Here is a 21,822-nt window from a genome sequence, read left to right as displayed (position 1 = left end):
TATGAAGTAAAATCAGTGCAAAAGCTTAGCCCTGAACACATAGGGCTGGTTTCCAAGAGGTAGAATAAGGCTAGTCCTGGACTAAAAAGAACTTTCAATGTAGATGTTCCAATTAAGCATGTTTTTTAGGTTCAAGTTTAATATGGCCCACAGAAGAGTGAAGGCAACAGCTGAAATGTGAGACTAATCTGACCCCTAGTGGTGACAAAAGGTTTTGGATCAACTCTGACCACTGCCAACCCCGCCTACTCTATCTACGAATGCCACACATCGACAGTCGGAAAACTCCCTAAAACGAAACAGTCAACACTTGGCTGCTTCTTGTCAAAATCTAACCACGGAAAACGTAGCTAGCAAGGAAAATATTAATTTGTTCACCATTCCTCTGTATGGATAAGTAATTTACCAGCTTTTTGAGCACAAAGTGTAATCTATAACTAAACATGGATTTCAACGTCAAAAGGTTAGCAGCAGACGCCGGTACTTTATTCAGTCGTGCGGTTCAAGTAAGTTTACACATTTGTTGTTATTTTCTGAATTCAGATATTTTGCGGTCTTCACAATGTCGCTAGCTAACTAACAATGTTGAGAGCGAGGCATCAACTTCGGAAACTCCGCTGCTGTTTCAGGCCTGCGACTGCTGGCGATATATGCTATTGCTAGACTAGTTAGCTAGCTAGTTTGGAATTTGTCATATTTGGCTAAAGATGTGTGTGTAATAATGTCATTACTTCTACATGACTTACTTTATTTGATACTTTAACAGCCAACTAACAAATACATGTTTTGTTTGACAAAGTTTAGAATAGTAAACTCAGCACATCCGCTCTAGATTGGAACGGGAGTAAATTAGGCAGTGATTGGGTCAACTCTGGTCCAGGGCGTTACGTGCGGCTTGATTCCTGCATCTTTCCGTTTATCCCTCCCTATGTGGTGTGTTTTAGATTTTGTAAAGTATACTTAGTCACTGAGCAAAGTAAAGGTGTTTCTAGAGTGTGGACGTATTTTTCTCTGAATGAGCTGTCCATACTCTGTTCCATGTGCATGCCTCGGAGTATAGATCAGACGCGCGCGCATACTAGTCTGGCAGAAAACAAAGTGAAAGCGTTAGTCTTTTTAAAAATATACTGTATATATATATGTTTTGTTGTTGTTGAGAAACGAGTTTCCACGAAGAGAGAAGCTTATAACTCCAGCAACATTTTTACTTTGGTGACTAACAAAAGTATATTGAAGCCAGTCACTAATCAAAATTGGGGGGTTTCGATGATCTATTCAACAATAACGTTAAATGCACTATGCATTATGTGGGATGACTGCTTTAACAACATTTAATAAAATGCCCATGATGGCAGTGACTGCCCATTACTGCTTATCACTTATTAACTTCAATACAATATTTCAGTCTATTACATTTGTTTTATTTGATGACTTGAATTTCAAGTCATCATCTCATCTCTCATAGAGCCCCACAGTGGAGGTGTCATAATACCCATAAAACCTAGCGGTCAAACAGGGAAATGCTTCAAATCATTTTTTCTACATACATTTTTCCCTGAGGGAATTTTAGAAACAATTAAAATAAGGGCTGTGTCCGGGAGGTCGGTGGGGCGACGCACAATTGGCCTAGCGTCGTCTGGGTTAGGGAGGGCTTGGCCGGTAGGGATATCCTTGTCTCATCGCACACCAGCGACTCCTGTGGCGGGCCGGGCGCAGTGCGCGCTAACCAAGGTTGCCAGGTGCACGGTGTTTCCTCCGACACATTGGTGCGGCTGGCTTCTGGGTTGGATGCCCTGTGTTAAGAAGCAGTGCGGCTTGGTTGTGTATCGGAGGACGCGTGACTTTCAACCTTCGTCTCTCCCGAGCCCGTACGGGAGTTGTAGCTATGAGACAAGATAGTAGCTACTAAAAAAACAATTGGATACCACGAAATTGGGGAGAAAAAGGGGCTTAAAATAAAATGGGGCTGTGTTTCATGTAGGCTTACCCTGGCATGACATTTTGATAGCCATGTAAATCTGACTCGGACAAGTTGGTTTATAATTAAGCAATAAGGCCAGTGGTATATGGCCAATACACCACAAACCCCAGAGGTGCCTTATTGATATTATAAACTGGTTACCAACGTAAGTAGAGCATTAAAAATAAATGTTTTGTCGTACCTGTGGTATACCACGGTTGTCAGCAAATCAGCATTCAGAGCTCGAATCACCCAGTTTATAACTAGGAATAAACCGACAGATAAACAGTAGCAGCAGCGTACAGTGCATTCGGGAAAGTATTCACACCCCTTCACTTTTCCACATTTTGTTACATTACAGCCTTATTCTAGAATTGATTAAATTGTTTTTCACTCATCAACCTACACACAATACCCCATAATGTCAAAGCAAAAACAGATTTTTAGTCATGAAAAACAAAATGAAATCACATATACATAAGTATTCAGACCCTTTACTCAGTACTTTGTTGACACACCTTTGGCAGCGATTACAGCCTCGAGTCTTCTTTGGTATGATGCTTCAAGCTTGGCACACCTGTATTTGGGGGTTTCTCCCATTCTTCTCTGCAGATTCTTTCAAGCTCTGTCAGGTTGGATGGGGAGCGTTGCTACACAGCTATTTCCAGGTCTCTCCTGTTCGATTGGTTCAAGTCTGGGCTCTGCTGCCACCACCGTGCTTCACTGTAGGGATGGTGCCAGGTTTCCCCCAGACGTGACGCTTGGCATTCAGGCCAAAGAGTTCAATCTTGGTTTCATCAGACCAGAGAATCTTGTTTCTCATGGTCTGAGAGTCCTTTAGGTGCCTTTTGGCAAACTCCAAGCGAGCGGCCATGTGCCTTTTACTGAGGACAAGCATCTGTCTGGCCACTCTACCATAAAGGCCTGATTGGTGGAGTGCTGCAGAGATGGTTATTCCATCTCCACAGAGGAGCTCAGTCAGAGTGACCATCGGGTTATTGGTCACCTCCCTGACTAAGGCCCTTCTCCCCAGATTGCTCAGATTGCTCTAGGATGAGTGTAGGTGGTTCCATACTTCTTCCATGTAAGTATGATGGAGGACACTGTGTTCTTGGGGACCTTCAATGCTGCAGAAGGTACCCTTCCCCAGATCTGTACCTTGACACAATCCTGTGTCGGACAATTCCTTCAACCTCATGATTTGGTTTTTGCTCTGACATGGCCTGTCAACATGCAAAGGGTCAATCCAGATAGTCTGGGTAGCTATTTGGGTAACTGTTTAACTAACTATTTAGCAGTCTTATGGCTTGGGGGTAGAAGCTGTTAAGGGTCCTGTTGGTTCCAGACTTGGTTCATCAGTACCGCAAGAAGGCTTCAGCGGCACGTAACGTCCTGGATCAGAGCTGTGATTGGGTTAGCTAGTCAGGCAATCTAAGCCAACTTGGCAGAGGTAAATAGACAGTGCCAAGTACTTATGTCAAATAAAAGCCTCACTTTCATTGAGCTACAGGTAGCCTAGTTTGACAACCATGACCTTTGTCAGTTTGTAGCCACTAGAGACTCACCCTTTCATTTCATCTTCAGTTTACAGAGGAAAAACTTGGGCAAGCTGAGAAGACTGAGTTGGATGCTCACCTGGAGAACCTTCTGTGCAGAGCAGAATGCACCAAGCAAAACACGGAAAGAATCATGAAGCAGACAGAGGTTCTACTACAACCAAACCCAAGTAAGACTGCACTCACTGATGTCAAATCAAATTATATTTGTCACATGCGTCGAGTACAACAGGTGCAGACTTGCCGTGAAATGCTTACTTAAGAACCCTTTCCCAACAATGCTAAGTTAAAAAGTAAGAAAGAAAATATATTAACACAATAAAATGACAATAACGAGGCTATATACAAGGAGTACCGGTACCGTGTCAATGTGCAGGGTTACGAGGTAATGTGGCAGGTAGCCTAGTGGTTTGGGCGTTTGGCCTGTAACCGAAAGGTTGCTGGATCGAATCCAGAGCTGACAAAGTAAAAATATGGCATTCTGCCCCTGAACAAGGCAGTTAACACATTGTTCCCCGGTAGGCTGTCATTGTAAATAAGAATTTGTTCTTAACTGAGTTGTCTAGTTAAATAAAGATTCAAATGTTTTTTTTTTAAATGGAGGTAATATGTACATGCGGGTAGGGGTGAAAGTGACTAGGCAATCAGGGTACGAGTGTGAGTGTGTATAGAACAAGTCCAAGAATGTCAGTGCAAAAATAACAAAAGGGGGGGGGGATTATGAAAATAGTCCAGGTAGCCATTTGATTAACTTCAGCAGTCATATGGTTGCTGTGCGGTTCAGGAGCCTTTTGGTCCCAGACATGGCGCTCCGGTACCGCTTGCCATGCGGTAGCAAAGAGAACAGTCTGACTTGGGTGCCTGGAGTCTTTGAAAATCTTTGAGATGTCAAAAAGGGCCTCCTTCTGACATCGCCTGGTACAGATCTCCTGAATGGCAGCCCCAGTAATGTACTGGGCCATACACACTACCCTCTGTAAGTGCCTTGCGGTTGGATGCCAATCAGTTGCCATACCAAGCGGTGATGCAGCCAGTCAGGATGCTTTCAATGGTGCAGCTGTAGAGCTTTTGAGGATCTGAGGGCCCATGCCAAATCTCAGACTCACGAAGAGGCATTGTCGCGCCCTCTTCATGACTGTGTTGATGTGTTTGGGCCATGATTGGTCCTTAGTGATGTGGACACAGAGGAACTTGAAGCTTTTGACCCGCTCCACTACAGCCGTGTCGATGTGAATGGGGCGTGCTCAGCCTTCCGTTTCCTGTCATCCACAATCAGCTCCTTTCTCTTGCTTACCTTGCGGGGAGAGGTTGTTGCCCGGGCACCACACTGCCAGGTCTCTGATCTCCTCCATGTAGACTGTCTCATTGTCATTGGTGAACAAGCCTACCACCATCGTGTTGTTGGCAAACTGTAACATCAGTATCCAATGTTAGGATTTTTCACATATGAACCAACCGGAATTGAATGTCCCCTAGTTAGTACTTAGACACCAGTCAGGATATAAGAATAACGGTTGGTTTTTGGGCCTAGTTCCCCCTTCGGTAAAGATGCAGTAACTGGTTAGCCACTTTCCCTTCATAGCCAATAGGCTACATTTTATCCAGCTTTTGTGCCACAATTGGATGGTCATAATCCTTTACATTCTAAGCCTAGGCTACATAGGCAGTGTTTACAGCCCAATTCTGATGTGTAAATGCAGTCATATTGCCAATTTTTCAACGAACCACACTATGTGTACTTATGAGTATTGACTGTTAAACCACAGTTGGGTGTCTATGCGACTGCAAGCTCAGCTGTCGACCCTCTGAGTTTACACCATGGTGCTGCATAGCTCAGTCTGCTGCTAGGGCCACACACACACATCTTATCTCCAGGCACACTCACAACCAAAGCACACCTACTTCTGCTTGCTGTTAGGCATAGTTATTATGATTGTACTCAGCAGCTTAGTAGATAAAGCAGGTGGCTCCATCAAAGGTGGTTAGTTAGCCTAGTGCCAGAATTGACTTGTGTAGTCAGTGTACGGTCTTATGTAGGTCTGTGCTAGCTCAATTAGCCTACTATAAGGCTCTTTGAACCCCAGTAATGTTGTGGAAGATTTACTAGACTAGATCGCAGACTGGATTTTCCTGGATAGCCTGTGTGTTATCCCTGTTAACTGGCTCGGGTCATGCAGCACAAGGTTGCTCCTTAGTCTTGTTTCCTCGTGACTCTCCTTTCTCTCTAATTGAGTTTATCGTACAATTTTCAGATGTCAGAATAGAGGAATTTCTGTACGAGAAACTGGAGAAGAAAGTCCCCACGCGGATGAACAACCACGAGGTGCTTGGCCAGTCCATGATCGAGTCGGGGAGTGAGTTTGGCCCTGGAACGGCCTATGGTGAGTGAGTTGTACCTGGGGTGCATTAATAAGTGCAACTGAAAATCAAAACAGGTATTTCTTATTTGCGTTTCATTCCACAAAGCTGTTCACCTCCCCTGTCAGATCTGTCAAGGGGAGTGAACAAAGGCCGATAGGAGGGAACACTGTCATAACCCCTCCCCCAATTAACTCAATGTCATCTCTTAGAAATGGCACTGTTGAAAACTGCTCATTCTTGTGTGTATGTACTGACATGTATGTGTAACTGGTAGATGTACACACACACACACACAGATTCCTTTGTATTATTGTTTGTCTTTAAAAATATATATACACAGTACCAGTCAAGAGTTTGGACACCTACTCATTCCAGGGTTTTTTAAATTCATTTTTTTTTTTTAACTATTTTCTACATTGTAGAATAATAGTGAATACATCAATACTATGAAATAACACATGCAATCATGTAGTAACCAAGAAAGTGTTAAACAAATCAAAATATTTAATATTTGAGATTCTAAAAAGTAGCCACCCTTTGCATTGATGACAGTTTTGCACACTTTTGGCGTTGTGTATGATAATGTTTTAAATGTATGTAAATTGTAAAGTATTTTTGTCTGTCTTTTTCGTTATGTGTCGGACGCCAGGAAGACTGGTATGTTAAATGGGGGAGTAGCATAGATTTGAAGTACAGTTTGGCTGCCTCTATAGTCAAACAATTTTGTAAGAATCGTAAATGAGCTAGGTTGAATTTGAGTTTCCTTTTAAAAGAGAGGTTGGAATCAAGTATGGTGCCACGGTACTTAAAATCAGATACCACCTACTTCTCCCCTGACTCATAGACATCTGGCTCAGTAGCATCCGTTGCCCTCTTTGAAGAACATGCAGACTGTTATGTCGATTACTTGTCACACGTGCGCTGCAAACATCTAACCCAATAGGCTACTTGCTCAGTGCGCAAACTCCATTACAGGTGCTCTACAGAAACGCCACTAGCCAAACACAACCTGGCTGGTGCACACACACACAAAATATCAGATTTTTCCCAGACCTCAAATGGTCCCCTGACGTGGTTTAAGCATTGTTGTAGACTTGGAACATCCAAATTGGGTTTTTCTATTAAGTGTTTTGAGAGTGAAACCCTGATGAAACTAGAGGAAATCAGTCCTCCCCATTTCATTTTTTCATTTTTTTTTTCAAACATTTTGCAATTCATTTTAACAGTCTCTTTTCTGTTACAGTAAATCGATCCAAATCAATGTAAAAACACAAGGGCATTTAAAAGATGGCTAGTCGTTATTAGCCTGGTTCTGTATGGAATGCAGGAACGTTATTGGACACAGGCCAGGCCATTATAAATTATTTTATTTAAAAAAACATTGGTGTGACCTTATCATGTACTGGTGCCACCAACTGGGGGGAAAATGGTGTAGAACCCTGTATAGGCTATGCCTTATCAACAATGCAGTTGCTAAAATAAAAAGAGCAATGAGCGTTTATGATGTTAATGTAGCCTGTGACTGAATCAATTTTTATTGGACATATTTCAAATCCATATAGAGTTGTCTCATTCAGCTGAGCACAACATTCACATTGGCCAGGTGCCAAGGAATTCCTATGTGTTATCACTAAATAAAAGCAAAGCTGAAATATCCAGCGTCTGTGTCCTCCTGGACGTCTCTATAGTTAAACCTTTCATTTCTACTTCCTGGTTAAACCTTGTCTACTCCCTGTCCCTACAGGAAACGCACTTATTAAATGTGGCGAGACGGAGAAGCAGATTGGAGGAGCGGAGAGAGAGTTCATCCAGAGCTCAGCCATCAACTTCCTCACGCCATTCAGGAACTTTCTAGAAGGAGATTTCAAAACCATCCTGGTGAGTATCAACGGGATGATCCGTTCAGCGTCCTAAATGTCACCCTAATCCTTATGTAGTACAGAATTACTTTGGCCCAGTCCCCATTCATTCCCCTGAGGGTCATGACCTTTTTGGATTGAAACTAGGTGGTTGGAAGTAATTGAATCTAAAAGAGTTAAGGTCCCTTTTCTCTGCCAGTGCCCACCACGTGAAAGCTAATTGGCCTAATAGATGTAATAGTCAGTCCAGTCATATTTGTGGCATGATGTTATGTTGCCGTTTCTCTGCAGGCCCTCATACACTCTATCCTGGTTTCATAGTCATTACTCTGTAATGACGAGCCGCAGACAGTCCTATTAACATCAACCGTTTGATTCCAAATGTGATAATGCAGCTGATTTGATAGTAATCTGCCATTGTTTGTTGTGTTGTGTGCAGAAAGAACGGAAGCTTTTGCAGGTGAAGCGTTTGGATCTGGACGCGGCAAAAACCAGGCTAAAGAAAGCCAGAGTTCCTGACGCTAGAGCAGTGGTGAGTGCGCTGTTTACTGTCCCTTTAGTTTCAAAATGCGCACAAACACACACGCGTCTGAAGTGGGTGGTAATGTAGGACAGTGTTCATTTGTAGATAACTAAATTGCTAAGAAGAACAACAAAAAACCTTGTAGAGGGAGACATTGTCGGACGGGTGAAAGTTATCTGGGCGTAGTCTGTTAAGTCTCCAGACACAAGTCACTAGACTGACCTACAACGCTGTGGCCTTGGTTACACAACATTGGCTGAATCGTTCCCCCTCCCTGACCAACACACATGGCTCGTTATGAGAAGGGCCAGTTCCTCATTTCAATTTCTCTGGAGCTCCTCTCTGGAGCTCTTCCACCATCCTATTTTCCTGTAGCACTCCTCCTCCGAACTCCCATTCTACTCCGTCCTTTCCTCTGTGTCTTCTCTTTCTAGCTACATGTTCAGTCTCCTGCACGTCACATGGGTGGCTGAAGGTTGGTTGCCTTTTCATTCATGTGAATGTATGGCCTGTGTCATTGAAGCTATAGTGGAATAGTTTCTAGGCTAGTTTCTATGCTAACTAGCCTCTCCCCGGCCAGGTACATGCACACGCTAATTCAGGGATGATCAACTAGATTCAGCCGCGGCCCCATTTATTTTCTTGAGCGGATGGTCAGGGGGCCGGAACATAATTACAAATCATTTGTAGACTGCAAATTAACCGCGTGAAGCCCGAACAAATATATTCGACTGAAACATAATAATTTCGAACTTACCTTACATTTTCTATATGATCACATATCTCCATTATGCGTGGGAATAGTTTGGAATCCTGCTCTAATAATTGACTTACAGCACTTAACCTATTATACAAGAGAACTGGATGTCACATACTGTACTACATAACCGCCTGAAACAGGCGTATTCCACTATAGTATCTAAGGTCAAAGGCTGATGTAAAGTGGTGTTCCCTCATCAGATGGGGACTGTGTAGGTTGGCCATCTTTTGTGGTCCCACCCTTCATTATCTAGCTAGCACTAGACCTTAGCTGTGGCCTGGGTTCCCCTGCAAGCCATGTTGTTACCAGTCTGACTGATATGATCGGATGTGTCATCATGACTGACTGACTGACCATGTCCTTCAGAGGATTGAGCTGTTGACTGTTACAACAGGCACAGCAAATGACCAAACCAGGAAGGGGGACGTTGTGAAACGCGTAGCAGTGATGGTTAAAAAGCATATCCTCGTTCTGGGATTGAAACAACAAAAGATGAGGGATGGGGTTAGAGAAATGTAACCAATGCTGTACGAATCCCAGATTGCCTCTTAAGGGAGCCAGCGAAACTAGTTACATTTAGCTTAGCTGTGTATCTTTGTACTGTACTGTAGGAGGCCCCAGTCAATTTGTTGGTACAGCCGTCAGCTGTTTCCCTGAAGGATGTTGACAACAGCAAGAGAAGGCCGCTTGGCGTTTGTTGAGAAACTGTCATGTGGTTGTAGTGCAGCTTGTGTATCAGTCTGTGGATCTGTGAATACTAGTAAACTGACATGCACTATCGTGTGTTGTAGTCAGACAGTTGTACTGTAAACACACACACACACACACAGGATAGTAGGCTGTGTTGTGTTGGCTGTGGTGTTGCAGCAGCTGTAGCTCTAATAGAATGACTCTGTCACGGTTTCACACCGCGCTAACAAACAGATGTGACCATAGGAAGTGACCGAGGTGAGTAGAATGTTCAGCAGCCATGTTGGAACTGAGGACCGGAACACCTCCTGCTGGCGTCATGGTTAGCAGCTGTTTGTGTGTCTCTTGTGCTCTGTCTCTGTCTGTCTCTTATCTCCCTTTTGCTCTTTCCGTATCTCTCTCGACTCTGATCTTTCTCTCGCTCACTCTATCTCCCATCTTCTCTTTCCGTATCTCTACTCTCGGTCTCCTTCTCTCTCTGCCATCTCGCGCGGTCTCTCTATCTCCCATCTTCTCTTTCCGTATCTCTACTCTCGGTCTCCTTCTCTATCTGCCATCTCGCGCTGTCTCTCTGGAATAATAGTCTAAAGCTGGAAGGAACAGAGGGGTCCAACACCATTGTCAATGTCACAGTGGCCATCAGTCAATGTTTATGGGTCTTTTTCTTCTGCATGCAACTACTAGAGTCAAATGAGTCAGAAGAATATGCCATTGTCCTCACTCTGCCTGATAACTCCTGTTCCTGAACCACAGAGCACACAGCCTAATGAAAAACAAAGGTTGTCCTGATTTCTCTTAGGGTTGAAACAAATGCCCTGAAATGTTCACAAATGTTCACAAACGGGTTCATTATGCACAATAAATTGCTCCAAAACATACCTACAGTTGAAGTCGGAAGTTTACATACACTTAGGTTGGAGTCATTAACCTCTTACCTCTACCTGGGACGCTTGCGTCCCAACTAGAGCTCTGGAAATGCAAATGCGCTACGCTAATAGTATTAGTTAAAACTCAAAAGTTCATTAAAATACACATGCAGGGTATCAAATTAAAGCTACACTCGTTGTGAATCCAGGCAACAAGTCAGATTTTTAAAATGCTTTTCGGCGACAGCATGAGAAGCTATTATCTGATAGCATGCACCAATACACTACAACACAAAAGCACAGCAGGGGACGTAAACAAAATAATTAGCATTTCGGCGTTACACAAACCGCACAATAAAATAGAAAACAGTCATTACCTTTCACCATCTTCTTTGTTGGCACTCCTAGATGTCCCATAAACACTATTGGGTCTTTATTTCGATTAAATCGGGCCATATAAAGCCAAGATATCGTTATATGTAGACTGTGTGATAAACGAAAAAAACAGCGATTTCACAACGTAACGTCATTTTTAAAATTCAAAAAGTAGACGATAAACTTTCACAAAACACTTCAAATACGTTTGTAATGCTACTTTAGGTATTAGTAAACGTTAATAAGCGATAAAAATCATCCGTAGGCGATGTACATATCATTAGCTGTCGTCTTGGAAAAAATTTCAGGAGAGAGCTCTTCCGGAATGATCTGGGCGGAGACCGGAGGTACGTCGTGCCCCTCTTTCGGTTCAACCAAGAATCAAAGAGGATTAAATTCACAAGATACTCGACTACATGGGGATGCTGTGGGAGTTGAATGCTCGGTCTTATCTAATTCGGCTCACTGTTAACAATTGCTGGAAGTGGCGCAAGGATATTTATTTCCATTTTCTGTGATCAGGTTTTCCTGCGCTTTCCGATGTAACGCACGTTATGTAATAGCCACAGTCGTGATTTAACCAGTTTTAAAAACGTCCGAGGGTTTCCTATACACACATTCTAACCATATGAACGTACTATATTCCTGGCATGAGTAGCAGGGCGCTGAAATGTTGCGCGATTTTTAACAAAATGTTCCAAAAAGTAGAGGGTAGGAGCAACTAGTTAAAACTCGTTTTTCAACCACTCCACAATTGTCTTGATACAAACTATAGTTTTGGCAAGTCGGTTAGGACATCTACTTTGTGCATGACAAAAGTAATTTTTCCAACAATTGTTTACAGACAGATTATTTCACTGTATCACAATTCCAGTGGGTCAGAAGTTTACATACACTAAGTTGACTGTGCCTTTCAACAGCTTGGAAAAAGACAGATAATGATGTCATGGCTTTAGAAGCTTCTGATAGGGTTATTTAGATGCTAATTGACATCATTTGAGTTAATTGGAGGTGTACCTGTGGATGTATTTCAAGGCCTACATTCTGGTGTCCAGAGTAAACTACCTGCTACTCAGTCCCAGAAGCTAAGATATGCATAGTATTAGTATATTTGGATAGAAAACACTGACGTTTCTAAAACGGTTTGATTGATGTCTGTGAGTATAACAGAACTCATATGGCAGGCAAAAACCTGAGAAAAAATCCAACCCGGAGGTGTGAAATCTGAGGTTTGTAGGTTTTCAACTCATTGCCTATCAAAGATAGTGGGATATTGGCTTCCATCTAGACCAGGGGTCCCCAAACTTTTTCCTGTGAGGGCCACATAACTTTTCCCTTCTCTGATGGGGGGCCGGTGTCAGTTTGTAACAGAAAAAGTGTGACGATCGTAGGGGAGCTTAAAAATGTATTGTTTTCCAGAAAGCCACACATAACCAAATAACCCTTTACAGGTTCTTTACAGAAAAAAAGTCAGGAAACAAATAATAACACTATTAATGAAATAAATAATAACTAAATAACCCTCTCTGAGTTCTTCACAGAAAAAACAGGAAATAAATAATAACTAAATAACTCTCTCTGGGTTCTTCATAGAAAAAAAAGCCATGGAACATTAACTTTCTGTCGTGCCATGCACAATCTTAACAGATAAAAGTTCAGCTCAGTTGTCAGAGCAGAATCTCTCTGACACATATGAGCAGTCTCTTAAAGTTCTTGTGTTCCTTCCTTATAATCCTTTTGTAGGTTCCAGTAGGCTTGTAGACACCGCTGTTTGCAGCTCTCTCTCATCAACTTCCCTGTGAAAACCACAAAAGAAGCAGGTTGAGAAACTGAACTAAGTGATACAGCACCTACACAGCACAATACATTTCACTACCAGTATGGTTGTAAAGATGGATTTTATCCCAGTAGATTTTATTATGATTATATTTGTTTATGCTCAGAATGACTCATTCAAGTCAGAAAAGTGAGCTTACCTATGTATGTTCATCAGTGTGAACTGTGGGCCTGCATCTGGCTGGTGAGAAGTTGAATATCAGGTTCCATTCTAGTTACAGCCAGTCTCAAGCACTGATGCAAATGTTCATCTGTCAATCTTGATCTCATCGGGGTTTTCAGCAGTTTCATGCGAAAAGGTTTTCTCGCAGATATACGTGCTGCCAAAAACTGTGGACATTTTCATTGCGTGTTTTTGATGTTTGGATATGTGTCGTTTGGGAGGGCGGCATAGAAGTCAATGAGACTGTTGGGCTTGAATGCGTCTTTCAGAACATCACAGTTCTGTAACTCAGCCAACTCAAACTGATATGAAGGCTGGGCTTCATCAATGTCGGCAACAAAGGGGTTCTGAAAAAAAGACGGATTTCTTTTGCATGAACATGTAGTTCACTGAATCGCACACCGAACTCCGCCTTCAGCATTTCCAGTGCTTCCACGCACTTTTCAGCTGGGAACGGGACCGCTGGGTTCGCTGTCGACAGGTTTTGGGTAGCAGGAAGATGGACGAAGTTGCGCTTTTCACTTGTTCCAAAAGCAGCGCTAATTTCACCTCAAATGCTTTTATGTGTGAATACATGTCGCAAATGAGTTTCCCCTCGCCTTGTAGCTGCAAGTTAAGGCTGTTAAGTATTTCTGTCACGTCTGTTAAAAATGCGAGGTGCCATTTCCATTCTGGGTCGATCAGCTCTGGGACCGTTTTGTCTTTTAAATGAAGAAATGCGTTAATTTCGGGTAGCAGCTCGTAAAAACGCCTCAAAACTCTGCCCGGCTCAGCCATCGGACCTCTGTGTAGTACAGCACATCTCCGTGCGTAGACTCCAGTTCAGACAGGAATTCTTGGAACTGCCTGTGTTTAAGTCCTTTGCTCTGATGAAGTTTATGCACGACACCACAACATTCATTACAGAATCCCACTTCAACACTTTGCAGCACAGTGCTTGCTGGTGAATTAGGCAGTGGACTCGTAGCGGGGCGGTGAGACCCCTTTTTTCCAACTCCCGGTTCATGCGTCCTATTAGACCGCGAGTTTCGCCCACCATGCTAGGAGCCCCGTCAGTCGTGATGCTAGCTAGCTTTGACCAGTCCAGGTCCAACTTCTCCATGGTTTGGCACACTTTGTCAAAAATATCTTCTCCCGTTGTAGTCCCTTTGAGACTTTGGAGGGCTGCCAGCTCCTCGCATATCTCAAAGTTTGCGCTAACTCCACGAATAAAAATGAGCAGTTGCGCTGTGTCTTGCACGTCCGTGCTCTCATCCAGTGCTAATGAAAAACAGTCAAATTCTTTCGTCTTCTGCTGCAGCTGGGCATATACATTACTCCCGATTTCTTCAACGCGTCTGGTGATTGTACTCGCCGACAGACTTACGGCATTAAATGCATCTTTCTTCTCGGGACACACCTCCTCCGCGACAGCATCCATACATTTCTTAACAAACTCTCCGTCAGTGAAAGGCTTACCGCTTCTTGCTATCAGTTTAGCAACCCGAAAGCTGGCCCGAACGGATGCCTGGTTCAGCTGAGCTTGGCGTACAAATGTATTCTGCTGAGATAGTAGTCCACTTTTTAGCTTTGAGAGTTTGTCTGCTCGTATTTGGCCTTGCAAGCTATCGTACTTGTCTTTGTGACGGGATTCATAGTGTCGGCGAAGATTGTATTCTTTGAATACCGCCACCGTCTCTTGACAGATGAGACAAACAGCCTTTTCTTTGCATTGAACAAAAAAAAAATTGTTTGTCCACTGCAGGTTAAATACCCTGCATTCTGAATCAATTTTTCTCTTACCTAACCTTTTCGCCATTATTCCGTTCTCTCTTTGACAGGGCCGGGCCTAGGATTTTTTTTCTGGAGGCCAAATAGGAAAAAAATTCGATAGCGTCTCTGGTATTGTTCAGAGGGCCGGGCCAAATGTGCTGACGGGCCGTATCCGGCCCGCGGGCCGTAGTTTGGTGACCACTGATCTAGACTTCCACTAGAAGTCAACAGTCTTTAGAACCTTGTTTGATGCTTCTACTGTGAAGTGGGGCGAATGAGAGGGGAATGAGTCAGAGGTCTGCCAGAGAGCCACGAGCTGGCCACGCTCGTTCACGTGAGAACGAGCTCTTGTTCCATTGCATTTCTACAGACACAGGAATTCTCCGGTTGGAACATTATTGAAGACTTATGTTAAAAACATCCTAAAGATTGATTCTATACATCGTTTGCCATGTTTCTACGGACTGTAACGGAACTTTTACTTTGTCTGCTCCTAGTGATTGCGCGTCATGAATTTGGATTTGTGAACTGAACGCGCTAACAAAAGGAGGTATTTGGACAAATGATGGACATTATTGAACAAAACAAACATTTATTGTGGAACTGGGATTCCTGGTAGTGGCGGATATCTGTTGGTGTTGTTTTGGTCTCTGAGAGCCGTGCTCAGATTATAGCATGGTGTGCTTTTTCCGTAAAGTTTTTTTGAAATCTCACACAGTGGTTGCATTAAGGAGAAGTGTATCTATAATTCCGTGTGTAATAGTTGTATCTTTTATCAATGTTTATTATGAGTATTTCTGTAAATTGATGTGGCTCTCTGCAAAATCACCGGATGTTTTGGAACTACTGAACGTAAGGCACCAATGTAAACTGAGATTTTTTTTATATAAATATGAACCTTATCAAACAAAACATGTATTGTGTAACATTAAGTCCTATGAGTGTCATCTGATGAAGATCATCAAAGGTTAATGATTCATTTGATCTATATTTCTGCTTTTTGTGACTCCTCTCTGACTGGAAAAATTGCTGTTTTTCTGTGACTTGGCTCTGACCTAACATAATCGTTTGGTTTGCTTTCGCTGTAAAGCCTTTTTGAAATCGGACACTGTGGTGGGATTAACAAGAAGTGTATCTTTAAAATGGTGTAAAATGTTTGAGGAATGTTAATTATGGGATTTCTGTTGATATGAATTTGGCACCCTGCACTTTCACTGGCTGTTGTCATATCGATCTCAGCCCAAAGGGGTTTTCAAGGACAACAAAGTCAAGGTATTGGAGTGGCAATCACAAAGCCCTGACCTCAATTCTACAGAAAATTTGTGGGCAGAACTGAAAAGGCGTGTGTAAGCAAGGAGGCCTACAAACCTGACTCCGTTACACCAGCTCTGTCAGAAGGAATGGGCCAAAATTCACCCAATATATTGTGGGAAGCTTGTGGAAGGCTACATGAAACGTTTGACCCAAGTTAAACAATTTAAAGGCAATGCTACCAAATACTAATTGAGTGTACAGTCGTGGCCAAAAGTTTTGAATGACACAAATATTAATTTTCACAAAGTTTACTGCTTCAGTGTCTTTAGATATTTTTGTCAGATGTTACTATGGAATACTGAAGTATAATTACAAGCATTTCACAAGTGTCAAAGGCTTTTATTGACAATTACACAAAGTTGATGCAAGGAGTCAATATTTGCAGTGTTGACCCTTCTTTTTCAAGACCTCGCAATCCGACCTGGCATGCTTTCAATTAACTTCTGGGCCACATCCCGACTGATGGCAGCCCATTCTTACATCATCAATGGTTGGAGTTTGTCAGAATTTGTGGGGTTTTGTTTGTCTACCGCTTCTTGAGGATTGACCACAAGTTCAATGGGATTAAGGTCTGGAGAGTTTCCTGGCCATGGACCCAAAGTATCGATGTTTTGTTCCCTCGAGCCACTTTATCACTTTTGCCTTATGGCAAGGTGATCCATCATGCTGAAAAAGGCATTGTTCGTCACCAAACTGTTCCTGGATGTTTGGAAGAAGTTGCTTTCGGGGGATGTGTTGGTACCATTCCTTATTCATGGCTGTGTTCTTAGGCAAAATTGTGAGTGAGCCCACTCCCTTGGCTGAGAAGCAACCCCACACAAGAATGGTCTCAGGATGCTTTACTGTTGGCATGACACAGGACTGATGGTAGCGCTCACCTTGTCTTCTCCGGACAAGCTTTTTTTCAGATGCCCCAAACAATCGGGAAAGGGGATTCATCAGAGAAAATGACTTTACCACAGTCCTCAGCATTCCAATCCCTGTACCTTTTGCAGAATATCAGTCTGTCCCTAATGTTTTTCCTGGATAGAAGTGGCTTCTTTGCTGCCCTTCTTGACACCAGGCCATCATCCAAAAGTCTTCGCCTCAATGTACGTGCATGTGCCTGCTGCCATTCCTGAGCAAGCTCTGTACTGGTGGTGCCCCGATCCCGCAGCTGAATCAATTTTAGGAGACGCTCCTGGCGCTTGCTGGACTTTCTTGGGCGCCCTGAAGCCTTCTTCACAACAATTGAACCGCTCTCCTTGAAGTTCTTGATGATCCGATAAATGGTTGATTTAGGTGCAATCTTACTGGCAGCAATATCCTTGCCTGTGAAGCCCTTTTTGTGCAAAGCAATGATGACGGCACGTGTTTCCTTGCAGGTAACCATGGCTGACAGAGGAAGAACAATGATTCCAAGCACCACCCTCCTTTTGAAGCTTCACTGACATGTCAGTTGATCCATTTGTGGCAGGGCTGAAATGAGGTGGATTTTTTTGGAGGGGGGGGGGGGGGGTTCAGTTCGTTTGCATGGCAAAGAGACTTTGCAATTAATCTGATCACTCTTCATAACATTCTGGAGTATATACAAATTGCCATCATACAAACTGAGGCAGCAGACTTTGTGAATATTAATATTTGTGTCATTCTCAAAACTTTTGGCCACAGCTGTATGTAAACTTCTGACCCACTAGGAATGTGATGAAATAAATAAAAGCTGAAATAAATCATTCTCTCTACTATTTGACATTTCACATTCTTAAAATAAAGTGGTGATCCTAACTGACCTAAGACAGGGAATTTTTACTTGGATTCAATGTGTGTGAAACTGAGTTTAAATGTTTTTGCTAAGGTGTATGTTAACTTCTGACTTCAACTGTATATTAAGCTGATTTATCATATTTTCATCCCTGAAAAGTGTTGTTTCTGTGTGTCTGTGATGACTGTATGTTGTGTTCCCCCCTCCCCACCAGGCAGAGCAGGACCTGAGGATGACCCAGAGTGAGTTTGATCGACAGGCTGAGATCACCAGGCTGCTCCTGGAGGGGGTCAGCAGCACCCATGTACGTACCCTGACCTCTGACCCCACGACTCGCATGACCTCGATCAGCGTTTGTCTGAAATGGCCCCCTATTGCCTTTTTTTATAGTGCACTACTTTTGACCAGATCCTAGCGGAATAGGGTGCCCTGCCTGTCCCTACCCACCACAACCCTCCATGACGCCCGCATGACCTAGACTCTGTCTAACCCAAAGGGTCTATTACTGTACCAGCGTGCATCTTTGGTTTAATTCATAAATACCTGTTTGTAGAGGAGTTTTCCTGTTAGTAGACATGCCTCTCTTTCTCCCCTTATCCCCAATCCCTGTACTATCTTTACAATAGGCACACCACCTCCGCTGTCTGACTGACTTTGTGGAGGCCCAGACTACATACTATGCCCAGTCTTACCAGTACATGGTTGACCTCCAGAAGCAACTGGGGAGGTATGTTTACCTACTCTGACAACTCACCTCCATCTAAGTGTGTGAGGTTTATTCTACTACAGTTTTGTTGGCACAGCATGACATCTATTTGTAAAGTGTGAGGATCTGCTCTTAAATGTGGTTAGCCTTCCTTTTTTTAAAATTGTTTTACCAGTGGTGGTCTTCTCTTTCCAGCTTCCCGTCTACGTTCTCCTCCAACAACAACCAGTCGTCTAGTAGTTCCGGTGGGGCCAGTATCTCAGTACCCACCATCCCCTTGTCTGCCTCCATGCTCAGCCCCTCTCCCGGCCTGGGCTTGTCAGGCTTCCATGAGCTCCGGAACTCCAGCGGCAGCCGTAAAGCCCGCGTTCTCTATGACTACGATGCTGCTGGCAGCAGTGAACTCTCCCTGCTCGCTGATGAGGTAACATGGGACTGGGGTTGAGCACTTCTCAAAGCTTTAATGGGCTCTGGTTTTGGGCATGCTCTTCCGTCTCTCTGTTTTTTCTTGCTCGCTCTTTGCCTTTTAGCTTTCTCTTCCTCCATCTTTCCTTCTTTCCTTCCCACCGTATCTCTTCATCTTTTTCTCTCTCTTTCCCTCTTGTTTGTTCCGACAGCAACATCTGAGGTTCTTGGTGATGAGATTTGTTTATTGCATGACTGACAAGGGGTGTGTAATGTCTTGTTTACTTCCAGGTCATCATGGTGAGCAGTGTCCCAGGCATGGACTCTGATTGGCTGATGGGTGAGCGGGGTACCCAGAAGGGTAAAGTGCCCATCACCTATCTGGAGCTGTTGAACTGATCGGAGCGGAGTGATGCCTGTATGTGGAGAGACTCAAGAGAGTCCAGACGGCTGGGCCCGTATTCATAATGCATCTCAGAGTAGGTCCTAGGATCAGGTTTACAGTTTAGATTATAACTATATGGACATGCGGGATCTGATTACCTGATCCTAGTTCAGCAGTCATACTCTGAGACGCTTTGTTGATACAGGCACCAGGATCCAGAGGAAAGCAACAAGCAAGCCCAGTGTAGTAGAGCAAGGTTTCCCTATTTATACTGTCTACCACGGGATATGGTCTGCTCCATGCTAATTCTGTCAATTCATCAGGAGAATTGTAAGTCGATAGGAAACAGTGACAATGACATTGTGAATTGAAATTTGTCAAATGGATTGAATTGGAACTGACCCTATCCCTGCCGTGCCATGTATTCAACTATGTTTATACAAGCCGCTTCAATGTTTTTCGCTCAATGCAAATCTTAATTCAATATGTGCCAGACTTTCTCCACAACCTTCCATTTGTACAACCAAACCTTTTGTTTAAAGTACAATTCAGATGTTGATCTTAAAGTGCTTTTTGATGTGATGTTTTTCTTTTTCTACTCACTGCCAATTATAGTCCAGTTTGTAATATGGTTGAAATGCTAGGCATGTCTTTTTTTTGTATTGTCAACAAGACAAAAAAGCACTTTAATTTGCATAGGACGACTTAAAAATAAACCAATCTTAACTTTTAAGTATTATTTTGTAGATCATAATCAGGGGCGGCAGGTAGCCTAGTGGTTAGAACGTTGGGCGAGTAACCGAAAGGTTGCTAGATCGAATCCCAGAGCTGACAAGGTAAAAATCTGTTGTTCTGCCCCTGAACAAGGCAGTTAACCTACTGTTCCTAGGCCATCATTGTAAATAAGAATTTGTTCTTAACTGACTTGCCTAGTTAAATAAAGGTTAAATAAAAATAAATATTAGCTACTGGTTGCCTTTTGACAATTGCACAGTGCCTTTTGTGGAACCTTAACCATGACAACGGTCTAGGAAAATTCCATTAGATTAGAATGCAGTTAGAATGGGTAAGGTCTTACTGTAAATTACATTAAGGATTGTCTGGCACGGCTAGGAGAGACATGTGCCTCTGATTTACGTTCTCAATCTGACGGAGGTGTCTGGAGAGCTGTATCTCTGATGTAAGGGTGGGTTAAACATTAGTTAACCCTTTTAAGACCCTGTTTTTATATATATATATGCCATAACTGTAGCTACCCAGTAAAGTATTTGTTAATAAGAAATCATTTCAAATAATCTTTCTTAATATTGACTCCTATATTTTATTTACATTGTCTAAGAATTAGGGACCAACATTTTCACCGTCGGCAACATAATTTTAGGAAAGCATATTTTGACTTTTAGGTAAGCCTTTTTATTTCATTCATTCAGTAGTAGCAACTCTCAAGCAGCTTCAGGTATTCTCTTACTGCTTCTGATTTGATTATACAATATGGTTAAATAGTCCGTGTTAATATGGGCTGTCCTCAGTGCTCAGCGGTGTGTGGCTAGGCTTTATGTTTACTTTGATGGGCAACAGTGGCTTAATGGAAAGCAAGAGGTGGTCTTCATTTTTTCAGTACTAACATGTAGTGTGTAACCAAGCAGACCCCCCCCCATGCGAGCACACACACCAATGGAGGCTGCTGAGGGGAGAATGACTCTTAATAATGGCCGGAAGGGAGCAAATGGAATGGCATCAAACACACAGAAACCATGGGTTTGATACGATTCCGCTCCAGCTATTACCACAAACCCGTCCTCCCCAATTAAGGTGCCACCAACCCCAAACACACTAGTTCATTAGGGGAGTTAAATTATATAATGGCTTATTGCTGCTCTTTAAAAAAAAAACGTAATCATAGAATTGTAAAGGACGTATGCAGTTTGGTATTAAAGTAATAACGCATTGCTTGACTGTCTCTTGTTTTTCTTCATATTAACATGCAGTATGTCACAGTCATTTATTCCTTTTTGTAACCACTAGAGGACAGGCTTGTGACTGCTCTGTGAGGACCAAGAGTCAATCCCAATTGTGATCCTCATGTCCTCTCCTTGCCTCTTCAAAACGCACTGGAGGAGAAGGTTAGAGGTTCCTCCCCTCAGGCCTTCTCCGATGCTCTTGGAGGAGGAAGCGAGGAGATGGGACCACGGAGTCAAGGAAATTCAAATGAGACTCATAACAAAACTGTCAAGAACTTGTTCTCCATGGATATTCATTAGCATTCTGCACAACTTATTACAAAGCATCCAACTGGACACAAAATAAATAGGGACAAATTATCCTCTGTCCCAGTGGCAGAAAGGCTTCTGAATGTTTACATCTACAAGTGGGAACAGCAGGTTGGACTATGGCTGACATTGTAGTTTATATAGTGTTCTGTTGTGTACAGATTAAACATTGATCGCTCATGAATTGTACTTTTTCTACCTGTATTTATTGTCCGTATATGTCCTTAGTCTATCTTCGATTGTGTTATGTATGCACAGAGCTGCAACCAAATGTCTATCCCCATGGGGAAATGTATCTGA

At 43.0% G+C, this 21,822-nt stretch overlaps 1 protein-coding gene across 1 annotated transcript; it reads left to right on the top strand.

Annotated features, from left to right (window-relative positions):
- Positions 1–259: 259 nt before the first annotated feature.
- sh3glb1a (SH3-domain GRB2-like endophilin B1a) lies at positions 260–21,202 on the top strand. The gene is made up of 9 exons (XM_029626577.2): positions 260–506; positions 3,545–3,686; positions 5,769–5,897; positions 7,622–7,755; positions 8,176–8,268; positions 17,971–18,060; positions 18,383–18,483; positions 18,658–18,886; positions 19,159–21,202. Exons 1-9 carry the CDS (start codon positions 444–446, stop codon positions 19,264–19,266), a joined length of 1,089 nt encoding a protein of 362 aa, XP_029482437.1. The 5' UTR covers positions 260–443; the 3' UTR covers positions 19,267–21,202.
- Positions 21,203–21,822: the final 620 nt, after the last annotated feature.

The sequence above is a fragment of the Oncorhynchus nerka genome, linkage group LG22 (genome assembly GCF_034236695.1).
Source record: "Oncorhynchus nerka isolate Pitt River linkage group LG22, Oner_Uvic_2.0, whole genome shotgun sequence".
NCBI lineage: Eukaryota > Metazoa > Chordata > Actinopteri > Salmoniformes > Salmonidae > Oncorhynchus > Oncorhynchus nerka.
Note: the sequence above shows the minus strand (reverse complement) of the source record. Positions and strands in the feature narration are given on the sequence as shown.